This window comes from Peromyscus californicus, unplaced genomic scaffold, assembly GCF_007827085.1.
Source record: "Peromyscus californicus insignis strain IS unplaced genomic scaffold, ASM782708v3 Scaffold_20__1_contigs__length_68692818, whole genome shotgun sequence".
NCBI classification, from domain to species: Eukaryota; Metazoa; Chordata; class Mammalia; order Rodentia; family Cricetidae; genus Peromyscus; species Peromyscus californicus.
Genome location: NW_026294503.1, coordinates 9,248,536 through 9,272,309, shown reverse-complemented (window position 1 = coordinate 9,272,309; position 23,774 = coordinate 9,248,536). Strand labels below are relative to the sequence as shown.

Sequence of the window (23,774 nt, the reverse complement as noted above, 5' to 3'; positions counted from 1 at the left end):
GTCAGCTCTTCATTAGTGCACCCTATATGCTGTTCTTTCATGTTTCATACTTCCTGCGTCCAGAAGTACAGCTGTAAATGTAAAGCTGTTCTGGCTATTCCGACGCCAGGTCTGGACCTAAGCAGCGCTCCGACCCCACATGCTGCTCTCGGGCACCTTCCTGGAAACCGACGACAGTCGCCATCTTTGCAAGTAATACTGAGAAGTTAAATTTTTCATTTTGTGTCTAAATAACAAATGGCTGATAAGCACTGAGTTACATGAGTACTACAGGTTACTTGTCAAATATCCGGTTCTTTAACCAAATAATATAAAAATCACAATTACTAACCATATACCAGGCACACCGAGAATCAACTATTCAATAGTGCTTAAAGTTTTGCTTCATACTGACAAAATTAAAAGCAGCTGTAATAAAACTAATCAAGTAAGAATATTAAAGAGGGGTCAACTATCTAGATGCTAAAAAGAAAGAAGACAGAAAAGGAAAGAAAGGAAAGGGAAAGGAAATGAGAAGCTGCAGTGGACAGCACACTTACGTGGGCAAGGATTCCTTTATTTTGCTATCCAAAATTTCTTTGTACATGGCAGCGGACATCACCTCTTCCATCGGACACATGATGCCGTACTCCTCACAGCCATTCTCTTGAACCAAGGGGTCTGTTTTATGTGGATCGAACATTATATTGTTTGGTGTGACTAACAGCACACCACTGACAGTGCCCTAAGGTGGAAAGAGAAAGGATCACTCAATCCTCCAAGTTCACAATTCAAAGCAGACTTTAGAGACCTCTAGTACTGATTCTCTGACTTCTGGCCATCGAGTTTACACATAGTGTGATCATGCACTTCCTCATGGAGCACGCTTTTCCAGGAAATTCTACCTTCTTCCTTAGCAGAGTTAGAATGCAAATGTCAGGTTCCATCTCAAACAATCACGTGAGGAATTAAGTCTTACAAAGTAAACAATGGCTAGATTCCAAAGCTAAGAAGGGACTGTCAAACCTGTACTTCAAAAAGCCAAGTTTTGCAGGACTACACATACCACCTCCTGTGTTCTTCTCCCAAAACAAGTACCAAATATGGCTACATGAACACAGCGCACGCTTTTTCAAATTGTGCATTAATAACTCATTTTCAGTGTAAAGGAGTAATTTCATAGAAATATCATTTGAAAAAAAATAACTTCTTTTGCTTAAATTTGCTATTCATCAGCTATGAGATCTTCACTATGTGAAGTTTTAGAGCACATTTCTTCATCTAGAAAGTTGATGGATTAGATAAAATTCATAGTAAACCATAACTATTTTTCTCATTCACCATTAAAGACTATGAAGTTTAAATGAGTTTATGTAAAGAGATGAAAATCTTTAAGAGTCTACTTTTTATAAATTAAGGCTTATAGACAATTGATAATATTAGTATGAATTAGTATTCACTGCTTCATGTATATCACACTCTGTTTGTACACTGTTAACTTGATGTTCACAATCCTAGCTCGGAAACAGGCACAAGTGCTACTTTACGGATCTGAAAACAAAGGCTGCGGTGAGTGGGCATCTGGTCAAAGAACCAACAAAAGAAACAAAGAGGATGCGTAGTCAGGGAGTTCTTCCCCACACTCCTTAGCATCGAGTCACAAAATATATGCATTCCAAATCAAGTGTGAAACAGCTTACTCTCAGTTTTAAACTCTTGTTCCAAGGTATTTTGCAAGCATAAAACTAAGAAGCCTGACAAATTTCTGAAAATCAAATGGTTATTTATTTAAGGTCATCTTGCTTTTTCCTGAAGTGTCAGGGACAGAGAAAATCGGGCATCCTGCTTGATTTGGTATCCCACCATTCTCTCAAGTCCAAACTCGTACGGTCATGGCAGACACTGCCTGCCTTTCACAGGACTAAGTGATCTTCACTTAGTGATGTCTGAAAGATCTTCTGATGAACAGTTACCCAAGAACACATGAGAAAAAGTGACAGCAGCACATGTTACAGGTATAAAAGACTGATAGTAAACCCACGGAATAGTAGAATAAGAAGTATGTGTGGGCACATTTTGTTGGGGGAAATGATTCTAAAACAGTTCAATTAGCACGTCTTTATTTATTGTGTGAAGGTGAGTGTTATGTGCACATGCTGTGTGTGGGCATATGTGCCAGAACATGTGTAAGGAGGTCAGAGGACAACTTGCAGAAGTTAGGTTTTTGCTTCCAAGGGCCTTTTACCCACTGGGCCATCTCAAAGGTCCCTAGCTGGCACTTCTTTTAGTTCAGACAATGAATCTTCTAAAGGAGAACTTTAACCTACCCAGCCTTTGAGCAGTATTTTCATGAGGCTCGTTTACAGCAACATATATTACTGAGGCATATAAAGCCAATGAGAGCCAGTAGAGTGCTACAAAGGACATTTACAGTACTGGGGATAGCCCAATGGTACATAAACAAGGCTGGAGTACATGCACTGTAACAAAACCTTACAAGGTTTCTAACCTTTTGTTCCTTTTACTGCTTCAATTTCCATAAACCAAAGATTTTGAAAAATGAAACCAAGCAATTGGCTAAAATTAAGCAATCACATTGCAGATTTTTTGAAAGAAATTTTTTAAGTTTTACTTGTGTATGAATTTTAACTGATTATTTAGTTTCCTGGGGTTTGTGTTTGTTTTTGGAAATACTGAGCATTAAACCCAGAGCATCACGCATTCAAGGCAAGTATTCTACCCCTGAGCTACACTCCCAGGCCATAGCAGATTTGGTTCACAACATTAACATATCATATGTTACATTTTAGACTACTCTCACAAGGAGATAATGCTAACTAGCTACAAGGGAACAAAAGGTCCAGGGTAATAACAACATTTCTAGTTCTCTACACACATTAACTCTACCGAAAGGCCTTCAAAGTTGCTTCTACTTTCTGTATTAAACTAGGTGACACCTTAACCCCTGGATTAATTAATCTGCTTTAACTTTCTAGGAATCCACCCTTAGGGGCTAGAAGAATACACAGGTATATCCTTCAAATTTCTTTCCTTGAGGTCAAATTTATGAAAATCTCAAGAATTGACCATTTCAAACTCATCTGACTAAAAGTCTAAAATTGTACACCCTCCACAAGAAACACCCCTTACAAAGACAGATTGAAAGTGCTGAATCAAATCAGAAATTAGTTAACTAAAAGATACCTACAATATCTCCAAGTATTTAGAAACATACCAAAGCAGTTCAAAAGGTAATATACTTGCCCCCAAAGTAGGAATATTTATTCCTATTTTAATAGATTAAATTAATGCACGTAAATACTTTGTACCTTATAGTATGTATTCAATAAAGACGAATTCTTTCAATTTCTGTGATATACTAAATTTTCAAAAGCTAGCACTCCCTCTATAGTCAGTGCTGCTGTTTGAAAGACGTGTTTATCATCTTTACAGCAAAGACTACATGTGCTTTGTTGTAGTGAATTTATTTATATCCCATGACCTTTAATAATACTACTGGTCATCTGACTCTAAGTCATGAGCAAAGCCATTCTAACTCAAACACATAGTTACTAAAACCTTGTATAAATACTCATGAACGGCTGACATTATTGACTCAAAATGTACATGTCAAGCTTTCATAGTTTAGTGAAAACTAAGATGTTGATCATTACCTTGCCATTGGTGATATATTTGCAATTGATTTTGAGAAATTTCTCAGTAAATGCCTCCTCTTCCTCAGAAGTTGAAGATACAACTCTTGAAGGCCGAATACTGCTAACAGAGGATAAGGGATGTCCTTCTTTTGGATGGACAACATCAGGAGTCTTAAACAAAGTGAAATAAAACACAAAATAGCGCCTTATGAAGCTAGATAAATACATAGTTACAGTAAATAAATAAGCTTCCCCAGTAGGTACTTTTCTTCTCAGCACATTCTTAAGATAACCCCCCAAATTACCACAAATTACAATAGTATTTTCAATTTAATGAAGATTTTAAATATATTATAAACTTCCCTTTTGAATGCATATAGTACAAGGATGCATATGAATTCTGTGTGTGTGTGTGTGTGTGTAATGTAAAAAGCATTAAAATAAGCCAGGTGGGGGTGGCACACCCCTTTAATCCTAGCACTGGGGAGGCAGAGCCAGGCAGATCTCTGTGAGTTCGAGGCCAGCCTGGTCTCCAGAGCGAGATCCAGGACAGGTACCAAAACTACACAGAGAAATCTTCTCTCCAAAAACAAAAAACAAAAAAAAAGCATTAAAATTTAAGTAACTTGTATCCTTCCCAACCCCAACACACATGCAGAACTGCTTGTAATAAAACCACTGGTTCTGATAACACCACGGTGGCATCCATGAGATGCCAGAGCACAGAGAAAGGGAAGAGCTGGCCTGTGATATTTAGGATATAGCAAGCAAGAAGATATACTCATCCAAAGAATATTTTTCTATGTGTATATGGCTGTTTACATGCAAGTTTGCAGGTATGTGAGTACCCTTGTGTGCACGTTCCTTGTATATGTGGAGCCCTGAGGCTGATATTCAGCAATGAGTCATTCTCTATTGCTTTTCTACCTTATCCACTGGGGAAGGATTTCTCAATCACACCCATATGTCTGGTCTTCCTCTCTCCCCATGTGTGCCTTCTGGGATAGGAATTACAGGTAGGCTGCCATGCCCAATTAGCACCTAAGTGGGTTCTGGGGATCTGAACTCTGGTCCTTGCACGTGGGTGGGAAACCCTTGTGTAACTGAGCCACACTCCCACTTGAAAAGCATACTTCAAAATCAAAAGTCCATCTGTGCCAATCCTCAGCACATCAGACCAAAGCTCAACCCGGCTAGGGGCCACTCAACCCAGCTAGGGGCCATTCTTGCAGCACAATTCATGGGGCTCCTCTCAGAATGCCACCGAGTGGTTAAAATACAGAACTATGAGGAAAAACAATTATACTGAAACACAGCTGCAACAATATTTAAAACAAACTGGAAATAAAGTGATAAGTATACTTTTCCATAAATACTCTAGACAGTAACAGGTAGCTCGGACTCTGACAGCTATGTTGAATACACCAATTGTAAGGTCTGATTTTAGTTCTAAAGTGCTACGAAAATACCTGAGTTACTGAGCAAAGTTGAAAGTATGCCTTATATTACTTTACAGTTTGCTGGATGCATTTGACTTTTTAAAAATTTTATACTTACTTAAAATGTTTATCCAAGTTCAAAGATACTTTAAGTGCTACTCACAAGTTCACCGCATAAAAGAAGTAGATCTTAACAGCTATATAGCATGTTCAATTTATCAATTAACAAAATATCCTTAGCCTTTTATACCTTCATGGAATTTAATAGCTTTATAGACATATCATTGTCTTTGGTAGTTACCATATATCTAAAAGTTCTATGTCACATATAAATACAGTCAGTGCAGCTAATTACATATGTGATATTAACAATAACTTCAATGAATGTTCATGAAATCCCTGTCTACATGTGATATACAGATATCTTTAACTTTTTAGCTAACACATAAGGTTTAGTTTTAAACTTATGCTTAGCCAAATTCCATAACTGGCCAAACAAGGAAAATGAACCTGATCAGTAAATCCAGATTGCCAAGAGGTTGCTAATATTCACAGGAACTAGTGAATACAATTGCAATACACACTTTCCCTTCAAATCTTCCACCAGATGGATAAAATGCTCCATTCCAAAAAAATCGATGATCAACGATCATCAGGAGGTGCAAGACGACAAAAAGCTACCAACAAATTCAATTTGTAGCTGCTCAATTACTCCCAAATTATGGTTTTATTTTCTATGAGTATCACTACTATGAAACATGTAATTGACAATATATATATATATATATATATATATATATATATATATATATACACACACACACACACACACATATTCAAAGTATAGTCAAATGTTCTCCTGAAATGAAGACATACTTTGGTGAGCACCATGATCTGAGGTTCCCTCACAGTCTCAAATTCTACAACTCAGTACCTCTAGCAAGTCCAATGTTTTAATGGAATCCTGTAGCCCTAAGTTTCTCCGGTCCCACCCAGCCCCACGGTCCCACAGTCACTTATGAAATAATCACTCAGAGGCTTAATATTAATTGCAAATTATATGGCCTAATGGCTCAGGCTTCTCACTAGCTAGCTCTTACAACTTAACTCAGTCCATTACTATTAATCTGTGTGTTGCCATGTGGCCCTGGCATTACCAGTCTGTGAGCAACTTGTTGCTCCTCCAGTAGCGGGCTGAATCTCTTGACTTTCCTTTGTCCTCCCACTCTCTCTCTTGGATTTTCCCGCCTGGCTCCATCCTGCCCTGCAATAGGTCAATGCAGCTTTCTTTATTAGCCTATGGGAGCAACACATATTCACAGTATACAGAAAGACACTCCACAGCACTTCCCCTTTTCTGTCTAATCAAAAAGGAAGGTTTTAACTTTAACATAGTAAAATTACATATAAAAGAAAGTTATCAAGAAAGAATTACAGTTACAATATTTAGTCTATTTGTATTTGGCAAATTTAAAGAAAATATTCTATCACCTATCCTATATTTGTGAGTCTAAAGTTTCATATCTAATTTATCTTTTATCATAATTAATGAAAATTATAACTATTAGTCTTCAACTACATCAAAGACCCCAGAAGGATATAATATTACCTAAGTAAATTACTAAGTAAGTGCACTGTAAGGAAATTCCAAAGTTCTAGAAATGACAGAGACATCTGGCTGCCTGGACAGTCACCCAAAGTTCCTCTGCAACATTGGGCATCCATTTTCAGTCTACAGGCCTAGAGTCTCTGGTAGACTCCTATTATAAGCCTCTATGTGTTTACTTGGGACCAAGCAGCTGTGGGACACGGGGTGGGAGGGGGTGGGGGGGGGAGAAATTCATCCCAACCACTGGCCAGGCAGGACTGGAGAAACTTCTGGCTATAGAATCCCATTAAAAAGAATACAGAAGTTAGCTTAGCGAATACTCAGGGTGTAGCACAAAAGAGACATTTTATTACTAAAATAATCGAAGTTGTTCAGAGGATTGTGATCAGACCTCAATACAACTTACCTAAGTGTGCATTATTCAAACTACCATTATCTCTATGGAGAGCTGTTTTAACTGAGTCCGGCTCTTGACCCAGTGGATTTGAAGCTCATTAGAGGGCTTTCTAATATTTCTCTGTAATTGTTTTAGCTACAAGGAGCAGAAAGGCCCTTGAATAGAAACATAGCTATCTAACTAGCATCAGTATTACCCCCGACAGTCACCTGGAAAAAGCCAAAGGCAATCTATCTACTTCCCTTTGCCTAGGCCATACTTCGTTCTTATGGGGTGAAAACTTACAGACATATTCTCTACTAATATGTAGGTAAAAGACAGCAAGTCTGAGGAAGAAAGCCATAAAGGTACAGAAATAAACAATATTATATACATTTCATCTAATGTATGCATGATGCATAAATTTTAAAATATTCAAAAACTCATTTACCCCTTTCTGTAAGTTATGTTTACTCACATATTAGTTCATTTTTATTCTACTTTTTAGAACCAAGAAGTAGATAAAGCATAAAAACAAGATGAAGAATAAAATAAAAAAAATGTTTTTAGGTAAAGAAAAAAATACAGTTTAATTGTAAGGGATTCATGTTGGCTTTAGATATGACTGAGCTTTTTAGCACCAGTTCAAAAGAAAAATAGTATTTCTTAATAATTTTTTGAGATTATAATTACATCACTTTACCTTTCCCTTTTCTCTCTCCAAATCCTCCTATGCTCTCTTTCCCTGTCAAACTCGTGGCCTCTTTTTAATTGCTGTTACATATATGTGTGCACATATAAATTCCTAAACACATAACAACAACTTGCTCAGTAACTTTATAATGTTACTTGCATGTAAGTTTTCAGGACCGACTATTTGGTACTGGATAACCAGTTGGTGTGCTCTTCCCTAGGAGAGACTATTTCTCCCATGTTCAGCATTCCTTAGTTCTTTGTCTAGGGTTGAGATCTCACCTTTTAAATTGTAATTACAGAAAGATGCTCTCATCCAAATTCCAGAAAAGAATTGTCACTCAGTAACTTATCCACTTGTGTGGTGTTACAAATATGGAAATTTCTTTTCTATAAAGAATGGGTTCCTAAAATCTAAATACAAAGTCTTACTATAAAATTTTAATTCATCAGATATTAACCATGAGATTTTATTCAGAGAATATAAGACCAAGGTATGATTGCAGCATAATCTCTTAAAAAAAATATACTAGGAGATAGAGAAATGGCTCAGCAGTTAGGACCACTACAGAGGAGCCCATATAGCTGTTAACAACCATCTGGAACTCTAGTTCCGGGGATCTAATGCACATGCATACATGCAGATAAGATACTAAAACATGTTAAAGAGAAAATAAAGAAATCTAAAAAAAAAAAAATTAAACACATTTTAAAGCATGACTTCCTAATAAATTATTGATTTTAAAGTTGAAAAGCACCACATCCAACTTAAGTTATTTATTCATTTATGTTGCATAAGCATTTATTAAAATAATTGGCTAAATTTAACAAAGTGTATATATTCTGAGATTCAGATTTACACTGAAAAGCACTGAAGTTAGAATTCTAATTTATATTAGTTAATACTCCTTAGTCTATGGCCATGCCCCCCAGAATTCAACCAATCTCATCAGGTAATACAGATACATATATTTTCTGTGTAATGTGTATCTTTAAAATAGGGATTAATCTTTTTCACACTGAGTATAAACATAGAGAATAAAACAACAGGAGAGGCTCTTGACCTAACAATGACCTGGAGAGCCAACTCTTCAAGGATATGGAATATCCAGCTTTTCAAATTGCTCTGATGGTCCCAAATTTTTAATACCATGACTGCCATTATCTGCAATTAATGTGCAAGTACATGACATCTAGACACCAACTGACAATGGCAGGGAGGGATATGATCTGTTTGAATTCACAAACATTGATAAGCACGTCCACATGTATGAGACGTTAATCTTACTGCTGCATATATTCCATGTATAAGTAAAGAATATTTCTTAAATGTCTTTAAACACTCATACTGCCCCAAACAAAAACTATGCTAAAGTCCTTATTTTCTTAAAAGTAAAGGTGATTAAAGCATATGATAAAAATTAAAGTTAGGACAATAAACTAATTTTCTTGAAATTTTGTAATGTTCCATGTTGTGTCTCCCTAATGATAGACTGAAGTTTCAACTCCCATTACCCGCAAATGGCGACCTGATATGGAAATAGGCCTTTGCAGGTTTAGTTTATCAAAGGGCATATGGAAGCAGGGGAGCCCATAAACTAGAGGACAGGGAGAGGCCAGGCATGTGCCAACAAAGGCAGAAGCTGGAGTGATACGGTTTGATTCTTTTCACGACAGAGATTTCTAACCAAACACAACTACATAAGCAGGAGAAGATTGGACCCGTGTGTTTTTAGAGGAGGCAAAACGGTCCCATAAACCACTAGAATTCCAGTCTCCAGAATTGGAGGACATTAAGTTTCTGTTGCTACAAACACCCAAATTGTGATCTTTTATTAGAGAAACACCAGGAAACTAATAGTGGCAATGGGTAATGTTTAAATAATTTAGAAAGAACACATTAAAAAGCCCACAGGGGCTGTGGAGATGGCTCCAAGGTTAAGAGTCAGTGATGCTCTTCCAGAGGACCACAGGTCAGTTGCCAGCACCTCTATCGGGGGCTCTCAACTGCCTGAACCTGGAACCAGCTACAGGAGATCTGAAGTCCTCTGCTGGCCTCCATGGCAACATGCATGCGTATGCAGTCATACATACACACAAATAAGTAAACAAAACAATTCCCAATAGTTGAAACTGAAAAGGCAATACTTCCGTTTGCCTCTGCATAGTTTTAACCACCCTTCAGAATCACCAAGTCAGTAATACTGTCATCTTTATTTGGTTGAGCAAAGTCCTGCACTTTACTTCCACACCTTCTGACTTCTATGAACTTTCTAGTTCTACAACCTGTGACACACATTTTAATCTGGAATCACATGTCACAGTTGCACAGTAGTGGTTCTTGTTAGTCCACACAATGGATATTAAGGCAAAATGGGGAGGAGTAATGTGGTGGTTTGAATAAGAATGGCCCACATAGGTTCATGCATTTGAATGCTTGGTCACCAGGAAGTAGTGCTATTTGAAAGGATTAGAAGGATTAGCAGGCAAGGCCTTGTTGGAGGAAATGTGTCACTGCAAGTGGTCTTTGAGGTTTCAGAAGCCCTTGCCAAGTCTAGTGTCTTTCTCTCTGCCTGCAGATCAGGATTTAGCTGTCAATTACTGTTCCAACACCACATCTGCCTGCATGCTGCCATGCTTCCCACCATGATGATAATGAACCAAGCCTCTGAAACTGTAAGCCAGGCCCCAGTTAAAAATGCTTTCTTTTATGTGAGTTGCAGCAGTCATGGTGTCTCTTCACAGCAACAGAACACTGACTAAGGCAGGTGGTTAAGAATCTACCACAGATATAGACCTAGAGAGTCAGGGTTTAATCCTCAGCTCTATCACCTAGTAACTGTGACATTACATTAATTACTCAATCTCTGCTCTGTGCCTTAATTTCATTTTTAAGGAGATGCTATAAGCACTGCAACTTAAATAAAGCTCTGAGGTTTTGGATGAAAGTGAGGGCAAGTGGTTTTAAGTATAAGGCAACAGTAACGATAGCAGTACAACCATTTACATGTAAGAAGAACACTGAATATGCTTGAACTCTGCTACCACCTCTGCTTATTCCTCATTCAGATTGTCAGGTCTTCGCTGGGATCTTAACCCTGTTAAAGCTATGTTTCTGTAGTACGCTGAGCTTCTAATCAAATGCTCTACTCCTACCATCTTTTATATTGACTATACTAGGAGTGTTTTGTGTTAAGGAAACAGTAACTATCTGCATATTCAATCTTTAGTTGAACGTACTTCAAAATTACTCCATTTCCCCACATTATTATTTAAACATTTCCTCTTCGGATTTCACCATATTATAATTTTAACCTTCGATATCCTTTATCATATTGTACAGACTTACATTACAAAAGAGAAACCAAAGGAGTACAAAACAAAACCAGGTTCTGTATTTCTTATAGAATGTGAAATGTAGAACTCTGTCCTAGTTAGTTTTGATTGTTAACCTGACAACCTAGCAGCATCTGGAAAGCGGGACCCTCAAGTAAAGAATTATCTCTATCAGACTGGCCTGTAGCCATGTCAGTGAGAGATTGTCTAGACTGCTGATGTGCAGAACCAGCCCACAGCTGGAGGCACTATCCCTATACAGGGGGTCTGAGCTGAGGAAGAAAGCTAGCTTAGTACAAGCCAAAGAGCAAGCCAGTAAGCTGCATTCCTTCATGGATCTTCCTTCAGTTTCCTGCCTTGAGTTCCTGCCCTGAGTTCCCTCCATGATGGATTATTGCCTGGAAGTGTAAGCCAAGTAAACCCTTTCCTCCTCTAACTTGCTTTTGGTCAGAGTGTTTTATCATAGCAACAGACCAACTCCAAAGATGGATGGTAGAAAATAGCAGCTGTTTCCATAACCACTAACAATAGCTAAGTATTACTTCTCTGTTTGGGTAAAATTATTTACTGAATTGAGAGATCAATTTCCAGAATAAAGCAATTATTAACATTAATGTAGAACAAAGCTTCTGGACCCAAACTGAGTAATCTCAGATGCAGATTAGTTAATACTTCCTCTATAATGCCATCTTCTGTACAACAGATCTAACAGTGTATTGGTTATGTAGACACTAACCAAACGTAGTGACTGAGTAATAGTACACAAAGTAATAGTAACAAACAAAAAACTGAGTAACTCCAATACTGCTGACTAATGGAATTGTTTACAGAGGCCGAAAGGGCATACACCAGTCTAAGGTGAACAATAAGACTTTTATGAGCCTATCCTGAACGAGACAAGGAGAAATAGACACCCAGTCTAAACAAAAGAAAGGGTATTCTGGTGAGACCCTGAAGGATGAGGCCACTTCATGTTGACTTTGTATGGAGGGAGTTAGGAAATTAATGATCTCAGGCCTCATTTCTTCCCTCTCATCTTTTGCCAGTATTCCAGAAATATTCACACCAACAGAAAAAAAAAAATGGGAAGGGGTCCCAAAGATGCAGTCAAGACAGAGGTCTGTGCAGTGAATCTAACATGGACAAAGAAAGATGCACAGAGACAGTGTTCTGCTCTTAAAGTGAGGTTAGCAACAAATAACTCAAGTACTTGGGATTGCTGGGGATATAGCTCCATTGGTAGAGTGCTTGCCCAGAATGTACAAAACCTGGAGTTCAGTCTCCAGAACCCATAAAACCAGGCATATTGGCATACACCTGTAATCCTAGGACTTGGGGGTGGGCTGGCTGACAGGGTAGAAGCAGGAGGTCAGATAAATTCAAAGCCATCCTTGGCTACACAGTGATTTCAAGAAAAGCCACGGATTCAGAAGACAGTTTTAAAAAACAACAAATAAATAAATAAGCTCATAATTTTACCCAACATAGTAAATTCTAGCTACATTACCGACATTTACTCTATGGTTCCTTATGTTTCTTCATTCACAGGTGAATAAAAATGAAAAATAGTTTCAATGTTTAAATTTTCAAAGATAATATTTTTATGTGAAGTAAATTATTTAAAAATATAGAAGATAATGTGTATGTTAAAAAAGCCATAAACAAGACATTTTAGGCTCATATATAATGTGCTACACAAAACTAAACATTCAGGAAGGCAATCAATTTTATTGGAAATACTGACTGAAAATTTCTGCAATAAACATGTAGTAGCAATACTAACAGACATTATTTAATGTGATGCTAGTATGTATCATACCTAACCAAAGGTAATATTCAAACATAATATTCTTTCTTCTAAGAATATATATATATATATATATATATATATATATATATATATATATAAAATTAGAAATATAACAGCATAAGAGGCAAATAATAGTTGTAATGTAGAAATTATCACCTGAGATATACAAAAAGTTTCATAGGAAAATTATCTTAGTTCAGTAATAAATTCAATTTTATGCAAAAAGCACAACTATAATTTATAGAAATCACTGTTTCAAATAACGTTCTAACTATGGTATGCAGTCTCTGGGGAAGAAGGTGATGCCTGCCCTTGAGTGGAGAATGCCTCATGAGCTCTTCATTTCTTGACTAGTCAGAGGAAAGGATAGTTTCTGGAGCACATCTGAGAGCAGCTGAGTCACTAGGGTTAAGGGGTCATTCACAAGGCTTTGCTATTCTCCCCTTTTTATCTACAAGGCAAAGGACAGATGACCATTACCACTCAGGAGGGGATCTGTTCAGATAGCCACTTCCACTCGGGACAGGATCTGCTTTTTCTTCCTTTTTTGATTTGATCTCCTTTTTTATTTCAAGATTTCAAAATCAAGCCAAGAGGTAGAAAGATGTGATCTGAAGGGAATCCCACAGGTTGCTAGTCAGGAAAGTTCCTGCAATTTACTCTATATAATTCTACTTTAGGGCTAGAAGCTCAATCTAAATCAACTTCTGACTACATTTTTCTTTTGTTATTTCTCCTTGTCTATCAAACTCGGCACATCTCCTGCCAAGTGGCAGAAACAAGTTCAAAGCTGTTGTGTTATTGTCTGCAATATCCATCATTAAACTCTCCCTTCCACTCTTATCGATGAGAATAAATATAATGCAGATTGAGCACTCTAAATCTCAAACTCTGAAATGCTCTGAAACACCAAACTTTCTCAACAGTGCCATGAAAGATCAAGCAGCAAATTCCTGACCTTGGGTGACAGCACACAGAAATCAGTGTGCAAGATTATCCCCAGTGTACATTTCCAGGGTGTAGGAAACAGAATTTTGTACTTAGGATTGTTTCTAGTACCAAGGTTTCCATCGCCCTCCCGTAATCCATTCCTCTCTTCCTTCTCCTGTCTCGTCACACAAACACATACATATACACCAACACCAGCAGTAACACACACACACACACACACACACACACACACACACACACACACACACACACACACACACACACCGGGATGGGGGAACTAGAATACTAAACTTAGAAACTAAAAGTGGAATACTAGAGCTTAAGTAATTGTGAGGCAAATTAATACACAATTTGTGTTTAGTTATTAGTTTGCCATTTGAAACAAACTCTGAGTGTAAACTGGGGCAGAAAATAAAAAGGTGTCTTCTAGGGCCAACACCAACCAGCTTCCCAAAGACTCTAAGTCACCCAAAGAAAGGAGATTCCTTTTTTTTTTTTTTTTTTTTTTTTTTTTTTTTTTTTTTTTTTCGAGACAGGGTTTCTCTGTGTAGTTTTTGGTGCCTGTCCTGGATCTTGCTCTGTAGACCAGGCTGGCCTTGAACTCACAGAGATCCACCTGGCTCTGCCTCCCAGGTGCTGGGATTAAAGGCATGTGCCATTGCCGCCCAGCAAAAGAAGATTTTTTAATAAGTAACCAATAGGCATTATGAAAACAGGAAATTATGATCACTATTAGTTAACATAGGAAAAATTCTTTTTGGAGAGACTAACTTATAAATGCAACTTGATTTCTTAAAACTCATTTGTAAATCTAGCTTACCTAGAACATTTTCTCCTTACACATGCTGAATAAATTAACTGAGTCTATTAATCCTGAAAGGAATAGGGAGGATGATAAATTCTTATTCTTCAAAGGCAGTGCACCGAAAATGAATTCAATTTAAAGAATTCCAAGTACTAGTATGCATGTATCATGTGCATGTGCATGTGTGTACACACATACCTCTACACACACAAATACAGATTCCAGAAAATAAATATGCAAAGCAGACATGATCTTATCTCATTTTTGTTAGGTGTAAGTCCCTGAAAAATTAAATTTCTTATGGTTTCGTAAGACAGAAATGATGACTGTCTTGGACCATTACTACCAAAGGTATATCAATCGAAGATCAGCACTTTAACAAAATAAAAGGATCTATAGTCACTTTAAGCACAGTCAAGTAGGATGAAAACCACGCAGGACGAGTAATATGTACACTACGTAAATTCTACACAGAAATGGTTGAAAGTAGGATACTCACAGTGATTTTATCAAATTCAGCCTCGGATGATGTTGGTGACAGAGGACTTACTGGGCTTAGAGATGGAGAGCTCTCAACACTGGAGACACACTCAGGATCAGGAACGTATAAAACCTGTAATAAAATGTCCATATACAGACTCAGAAAAACAAATACTAATGGCCAAATAATGCTCACTTATAGCATTATTTGATAGTGACCTTTGGCAATAAAAAAATTCAGGTTATAAGAGTAGAACAGTATATCATATGTTGTACTAAGTATGAAAAAATAAAAATAAACACTTTAAATTTAATTTAAGAAATTAATTTAGAAATGGTTATTAAAACAAGCCATTGACATAGCATAGAAACAAACTATTACTGTATGTGGTCATCTTAAAGGCAACTTGAATAACTAGAGAAATTAACTACATATTTCCTTGACCCAACAATTTATTTGTAGGAAAGTATGCTGTGGAATATGTATAAAATAGACAAGTGTTCACTCCAGCAGTGCTAACATTAGCAATAGAGCAGCAATACATTAAGCCTGACTGTGTGACTAGTTCCACAGTGATGTATCAACACAGTCACCATCACAGATAAGGAAAGTTGTTAGAGTACTGTATTTACATAGAACATTTTCTAAGGATCACAGACAAACTTAACAATAGAAATAAAACCCCCTGGTACAGGCTAGACTATTTCCGAAAGAAAATAGTCTTGTTTGTTTCTTTTGTTAACTTTGTTTGTTTCTAATTTGTTAACTTGTTTCCAGAAAGCAAGCTAGAGATTGAAGGATAGCTGACCTTTAAAAATACTGAAATGCTGTCAATTCACATAAGATGTCTGAAGTGTTTTTAAAAGTTCTTAATTATATTTGAAATATAACTTACAATTATTTTCAGTTGTTTTAAGAAGGGAATTAATAGATGTGACTTGTACTTTTATCTGGCCAATAGGATTTGTTCCAGAACACAAAAAAATTATTCTCATATTTTCTACACTGTTAACTACGTAAAAATAAATATGTTTTTCCCAATAATTTTAAACATCAATACATTTAAATAAAACCAATACCTGCCCAGTCACGACTGCTCTGGAGAATAACTTATTTAACTGAACAAGCTCGTTGGGTGTGGTATCAAATTTCAGGGCTATGCTATTCAAAGAATCCCTTGATTCAACCTGTTTAAAAGGAGAAATAGATTACTTTCACCTGTTAAAACAGAATAAATTATAAGATTGAGTGATTATGTAATATTAATAGATCTTGGAAACAATCTTATGTTTGATTCATAAATCATAATTTCTGAGAAAATGCTCTAGAAATATCACATTCTACAATGATTCCAACCCACTAAGACAGAGAGCATGGTAAAATGTGTGCTTTACCACAGTCCACAAACTGAAATCTTTACAGCATGTTGACTTTACGAAAGCACTAAAATACCTGAGACAGAACCACCTCAGTGGTTAAGAGCTTGTATTGCTCAATACGGGGCCAGATTGGATTCCCAGCCCAAGTCAGACTGCTCACAGCGGTTTGTAACTCCAGCTCAAGGGTCTGAGTTAACTTACCTCATTGCACATACCCCCATCACACACGTTAGAAACAGAAAGAAAATTCAGTATCACAAAAGGATCGAAGAGAAGAGCTGCAGTTTCCAAAACAGGAAGTGACAGCAGCAGAAAATGCAAGCATCTGGGAAGGTAGGAACAGAAAAACAAAACAAAACAAAACAAAAAACCATTTGTGCCCTGGGTCAGGAAACTAGAAAGGGATCCTAAGGAAAGAGGGAAAGAGGGTAAACAGAATGCATGGGGTACTATTTGGTGGAAGGAAGGAACTAGCCAGAAGAGGATAAGGGTGCTTGGGAAAAGGAAACCAATAGAACAAAGAATATAATGACATACATGTACAACAATTCCATAACGAAGCTGATTATTTCGCAGGTCACTTGAAACTTTAATAGAAATAAATAAAGGACAGAAAAATGTAAAAGTCGGAAAGATGAAATGATAAACAGCAGCAAAAAGAAAAAGCCAATGGATTTAATAACTGGAAAGTATTTCAGTAGAAAGGTATACTAAATTTTCAAAAGATGATAATGTATAACATTCTGAATGTGCATATAGAGTCTGTAAACACATATGTATATGTCTGTCTGTACATACATGTACATGAATGTGTAGAGGACAGAGATCAATGACCAGTGTCATCTTTGAATGTTTTACATCTTATATTTTGAGACAGTCTCTTGTTAATGGTCAAGCTGACTAAACTACTCTGGCTGAAGGCCGAGTTCCCAGGGTCTGCCTGTCTCCATCTCCCCTCTGCTGAGTTACAGGCACACACTGTGGCCTGGCTTTCCACACGGGTCCGAGGGATCTGAAATAAGATCCCATCTGCAAGGCTGGTGCTTCTCCAATGGAGTTAACCATTCCCAGACAGTCTGCATGTACACCATTCTTATGGCCCACTTTAATTCCCATTGAAAGTGACTTTACAATTAAAACTCTGTGTGTGTGTGTGTGTGTGTGTGTGTGTGTGTGTGTGTGCGTGTGTGTGTGTGTGATCTGATTTTAACTTTTAGGTTACCTAAAATATAATAATTAACTTTATGATACGTAAGGTAGTATTGTAAATATATTTAAGCTAGATAGCATGTATTTTTCAAACAGCTTTGCAAAATTCCTGGAACTCTTGGGTTCAGACAATCCTGCTTTGCCTCAGCCTCCAGAGAGCTGGGACTACAGTTACAGACAGTTATACCAAGTCTGGAGCATAAGTATTTTAAAGGAAGAGAAACTTGAAGAGTACATTGTGGTACAGAAGTTTTATCATAAGAGAAATACACAGAAATAAATACAGCAGTCAATACAAAGTCATATTATGTGAAGATTTGTTAGACTTCATGTAAGTATTTTAAAGATTATAGAAAAAGACTATAAAGTAACAATATCTAGCTTTGAATTTCACATTTCTTGCATTTTATAATTTGACATGTGTAATAAAAAAATAAATAAGACCTGTTAATGTTTTATGATTTCTGGTCAATATATGAGCTTTTAAAGAGTCAGTCATAAGGAAAGGAATTTTTTTTTCAGGTTTTCATGGCCTTCCCTCACTCCACAATAAATGGTTCTTACTTTAATTTTGCTTCAAATGTCTTATTACATTTCAAGAATGACAAATTTCTAAATTCAAAACCAACAAAATCTTATAGTTCATGAACATCAAAAACTATATCATGTACATTTTTATAGCACAATGATAGACCTTAGGTCTCAAATCTTACGCCTTTGCAAACATTTAAGAATATTCTAAGTTTTGTTACTTAGCCTTTTACTATTTGAACTCATTTTCTCATCTCAACTGTATAGGTACAAACACACATAAGTTAGGGTTGTAGTGGGCTTTAAAATCCAATTTTTTTGACAGAAGTTAATCCTACCTAAATATGTAGTTTCTAGCCTTTTGAAAATAATATGACTGTAGTGATACTGTGTCCCCCCATATATTGTGCACCCTAATAAACTTATCTGGGGTCAGAGATCAGAACAGCCACTAGACAGACATAGAGGACAAAAAATGGTAGCACACAGGCCTTTAATCCTATCACTTGGGAGGTAGAGATCCATCTGGATCTCTGTAAGTTTAAGGTCACATTGGAAACAGCCAGGCATGGTGACTCACGCCTTTAATCCCAAGAAGTGAGCCTTTAATACCAGGGAGTGATGGCAGATAGCAGAAAGGCATATAAGGCATGAGGACCAGGAACTAAGTTTGTTAAGTTTTTAGCTTTTAGCAGCAGTTCAGCTGAGATCCACACGGATGAGGACTCAGAGGCTTCCAGTTTGAGGAAACAGGATCAGCTGAGGAATTGGCGAGAAGAGCTTAGTTGTGGCTTGTTCTGCTTCTCTGATCATTCAGAATTTACCCCAATAGCTGGCACTGAGTTTTTTTTATTAATAAGACCTTTTAAGATTTGTGCTACATATGACAAATGTCAATATACAGTATATAAAAAGTATATATACAGTATATAAAAAGTATATGTAAGTACAGTATATATAAAAATGTATAACTCAATTTTGATAATGTTCAAGAATTCATGCTAAGTAGTTTAGACTCATGCTGGAAGGTCTGAACACTGAAGAAATGTTAACTATGTTGAAGATTGCTACTTTCTCCTTAATTGCTATAATATGTTAAAAAATACCAAGTAACAAAGTTAATATGAATTCATATATTTGCCTTACAACATGGTTAGCACCATCTAAATCAAACTTGTTTACATCCAACCAAGTAAGCAAAACATGGCACTCCAAAATTAATTTGTCACTTCAACTGTTCACAGTAACAAGAAATGAGAAAAATATATATAGAGAGAGATCTGAGGGTCGTTTCAAGAACAACCACCCAAAAAAAAAAAAAAAAAAAAAACCATTTTCACAGCTGAGGAAACTTAGCACTCAACTTAGCTCATGAGGGTCCCGTCTGTCATTAGCACTAACATTAGCACCGCTGGGAACCCAATCAAGAGCACACTGCTAAAAAGGCAAATATTTTCCTAAAAGCCTAATCTATTAAAATTATTGCAACATAGGAACTCTCACTCTAAATTACCATCAATATTAAATTTAATTTGCCAGAATAACTGTCTTTATACAACAAAGTAAGGAAAACAAGTCATAAAATGCAATTAAGAATCAAAGGATTATTATTAAGGAAAGCTACACAAAAGAAGTCAGATTTTTAAAATGAGGCAATTAACAATGCTTGGCTCATCTGCAAACAGAAAATGCCTTTAGTAAGATTGTGACAAAGATAAATTGCTTTTGCCAAAGTCACTTACAGTATACTCAATAGTTCCTTTAGGCTTCTGAAAAGACATCCTTCGCCCATCTTTCTTGTCTAGGGTCTTCTTTTGGCCAGTGTCTAAGAAAATCAAAGCAAAACACTTATTAAATTCATCTTCCTTTCAGAATAATGCCAACAACTGCAGGAAGGAGCTTACTTCCAGACATACAATTCACTAATTTAGAGAGGCGTTATTATTATTGTTATTACTATTATTAAATAATGTCTGGAAAAGATATTATTAATATGCACAGGAAAAATTCCCTATAGGTCATAAAGATAGTCATCTCTATGGTACAATATGATACTGCATAATTTTAAATCAAATGTTAATTATTTTTCATTTGTTTATCAAGAGATTTCATGTGGCTTTTTTATCATCAGCAACAGGGAGTTACTGGCCTCAGTCTGAAATCTGGGCCTGTGAGTCTTCTCCTCTATTCTCCCTGTAACAATGACTCCATGGACTGAAGTGATAAGTAGCACCTTATCTAAACATCTCAAACGATCAACAAGAAAACCCCTAAAATACTAATGCAAATTTTCAGAGTTAAATAAGATAGTAAATGCAGCCAGGTACTACACTGATCCAAATTAAAACCACTCTCCACGAAAGATTAGTTCTGAAACTAAACTAACCTGGAAAAGTGCAGGTTTCGAGGTTCTCCCACTATCCACTTACTTGACCCTGACTACACTAGACTGCACTTCCTTGTAACAGTACATCAGCTGTCAGATGGACCGTTTAAATGATGATAAACAGTAATGTTTGAAGTCCCCAAAAGCCAATGCAGAAAAGTTAAAGCTGTCCTAAAATTTCCTGAGAAGCAAGGCCAACCACTGCTATTAATTACAAAACTTTACATCTCCACTTCATCTGCTACAGTTTTAAAATTGCCATCTGTGTTTTTAATCTCTCCCACTAAACTATAACCTCCAATATGTGGATTTGCTTCAGTCTCCAAATTCTCTTCAGTGCCTAATAAAGGGTCTGGAGTACGGCAGACAACTCATTTGGATGGCCTAACTCTCTATTCTGACACAACCATTTAAACTAGTACTACCGCAGTCCTTGTCGCTGTCTAGATGTTCCATACAAAAGATTAGATACGGGCCAATGAGACAGCTCAGCAGGTACAATCACTTGTCTCCAAACCTGGTGACCCATCTCTGGGCCACTGGACACAGAGGCACACCCCCCCACACACACACCCTAAACAAATAAATAAATGTTAAAAGGTTAGATAAGGAGTTACAGTGTATACATCACAAAGGAACAAGGGCAGATTTGTGTGCACACAGAAACAGATACATCTTTACTTCTGTATCTCAAACATCTGAAGAACTACAGTGGGAGGAATATTAAAACTCAAGGGTAAGCAATGGGCAAAAGGCACGGTCAGACAACTCACAAGGATGTTGGGGTTCGCAGACAACTAGTGAATTGTAAATATGAATCACAGTGAGATACCATTTCTCACATACCAGACTGGGTAAAAATTCAAACGCTTAACTACATACTGTCTGTAGGAAAACAGGCCCAGGCCCACATTTCTGGTAGAGGGCAAAATGCTAAAATTCTTTAAAAGAATGTTAATTTTGCCCATCAGAATATTATTTTAAGCCTCCCGTATATATCTGACATACATTATTGATTGCTTGTCTGGATGAGAAAATAACTTACTTCTGCTGCTTCATAAGTAGTCAATAGAGGGAGCCAAAAATACAATGCAAAATTAGTCTATAGATCATTATCTCATATCCCTCCCTGTGGTGAAATATAAAATAAATTTGATCATTCTTTTGATGTCAGACACGGCCATGACTTCCTTTGTCCAAAGGAACAAGGACAGAAATATGTCTTCCCAGTAGATTGTTAGAGCTATCTTTCTTTTTCACTTTTATTTATTCTATGTGTCTTTTACATCATGTATCTTGATTCTATTCATTTCCCTGTCCCTTTGCATCCACCTCCACCCCTGCACCCCCCCTCCCAAATAAAACAAAATTTAAGAGAAAAAAGGAAAAAAATTAAAAATGGAAAAAAAGTTAAAAATCTCATCATGGGAGCTGCAATGTGACACAGTGAGTCATACCATAACCCACTTTGTCCATATATGTTTACTTCCAAGTGTACACTGCAAAGAGTCACTGGTCCGGTTCGAGGCCTCTGGTTTCTACTATATTAAGGATGCTGGCCCCTCACTAAGGCTCTTCCTGAATATCTTGTTGTTACCCTGTGTTGTGGAGATCCTGCAGCTTTGGGTCTGCAAGTTAGGTCACGTGCTCCAGCAGCTCATAGGTGAGGTGGATGTTGACGCAGGTCAAATCATAACCCTGGATCTGGGCCTGGGCAGCTGTAGGGTTGGTCTGCTGGCCAGTTCTCCCATGTCCTTACCACTAGGGTGTGCTCTCCAGCATTGTCCTGGGCTAATTCACCTCTTGCATCAATGATGGAGGGTTGGGGCCAGATCTTCTGCTTTCCAGCCCTACGGGTCTCTCCCACACCTGCACCATTAGGGCCAGCTCTATTGTGCTGTCCAGAGGAGCTACAGGGACCACTCTCCCGAGTACTGCAGCTGGTGAGGGGTAGGGACAGCCCTCCTGCTCTTATGACCCCAAGGCCAGCTCCTCCACCTGTCTCAGGAGTTGACTGGTGGGAGGTGCGGGGAGGGCATCTCTCTTCCACCCATACCACATGTCAGATGAGTAATGGGGACATAGTGCTGCCATTTTTTTTTCTTTTCTTTTCTCTTTTGGTTTTTCAAGACAAGGTTTCCAGCCCTATCTGTACTGGAACTCGCTTTGTAGACCAGGCTGGCCTCGAACTCACAGAGATCCACCTGCCTCTGCCTCCCAAGTGCTGGGATTAAAGGCATGTACCATGACACCTATAGCTTTCTTTTCCTGTATCCCCAATCAGAGATGATTCTCACACAGGATGCTCCTCCATCAACCGAAATCCCAGAGAAAAGATGCAAGTCCTAAAAAGTTACTACACACACACACCATATGCTTGCTCACGAACGTATTTCTGTTTTTGTTCCAGATTAAATAACTGTGCATGAAATATCAAAGAGTTATTCAATAATTCATGCATGAAAAGCAAATTAACTAGAGGAAAAAGTGAACAATCTGGAATGCAGGCATATGAAACTGTCATTCGATGCCACAGACTTAAATCATAGCAGTCTTATCAAAATGAGAACCCCAGAAATAAAGAACATACAAGAAAAGGTCTAGCGATCCAAAATAAATTATAAAAAGGTGACTAGTAAAAGTAATTGGGAACATTATAAACATACAAATTGTAAAAATAACAATGAGTAAATACCAGATTATAAAATGGAAAAAATAGTAGATAAAACAGCTCATCATAAAAATCTTATTTAATGGTCCACTAAAAATTAGTAAGATTCTAACAATACCAACTTGCTAGTGCTTTGAAATCAGACAGACCTTTCAAGTATCATCTTTCATTAAGCTCTGTCCTTTTCTAACTAGCCACTCAGAAGAGATTCCATCAACAATGCTTATTCTAATAATAATGTCTCTGAAAGTTCAGGTTAGATTGATTTCCAAAGTGCAACCTTCAGAATATTATAGATTCTCTCCAGATGGACCAGTTCTACCCAAAAGAAGTTTTCTATGTGCACTTATAAAATCTAGTTTCAGAACTCTACTAAGTCAGTTTAACAGCTTAACAGGCCCCTCCAGTCCACCCCTCTCTCATGTCCTGCATGTCTAATCAATCACCTTCCATACCTGCTCAG

At 37.2% G+C, this 23,774-nt stretch overlaps 1 protein-coding gene across 6 annotated transcripts in view; it reads right to left on the bottom strand.

Annotated features, from left to right (window-relative positions):
• The window catches only part of Oxr1 (oxidation resistance 1), a 398,709-nt gene that overhangs the window by 39,233 nt on the left and 335,702 nt on the right, over positions 1 to 23,774 (bottom strand). For all 6 annotated transcript variants that reach the window (XM_052747729.1, XM_052747727.1, XM_052747728.1 and 3 more), the window contains 5 exons: positions 19,997 to 20,079; positions 16,215 to 16,322; positions 15,154 to 15,267; positions 3,654 to 3,806; positions 540 to 724 (listed from right to left, as the gene is read on the bottom strand). In XM_052747729.1, the coding sequence (XP_052603689.1) occupies positions 540 to 724; positions 3,654 to 3,806; positions 15,154 to 15,267; positions 16,215 to 16,322; positions 19,997 to 20,079 (643 nt within the window). The remainder of the gene's footprint in view (positions 1 to 539; positions 725 to 3,653; positions 3,807 to 15,153; positions 15,268 to 16,214; positions 16,323 to 19,996; positions 20,080 to 23,774) is intronic.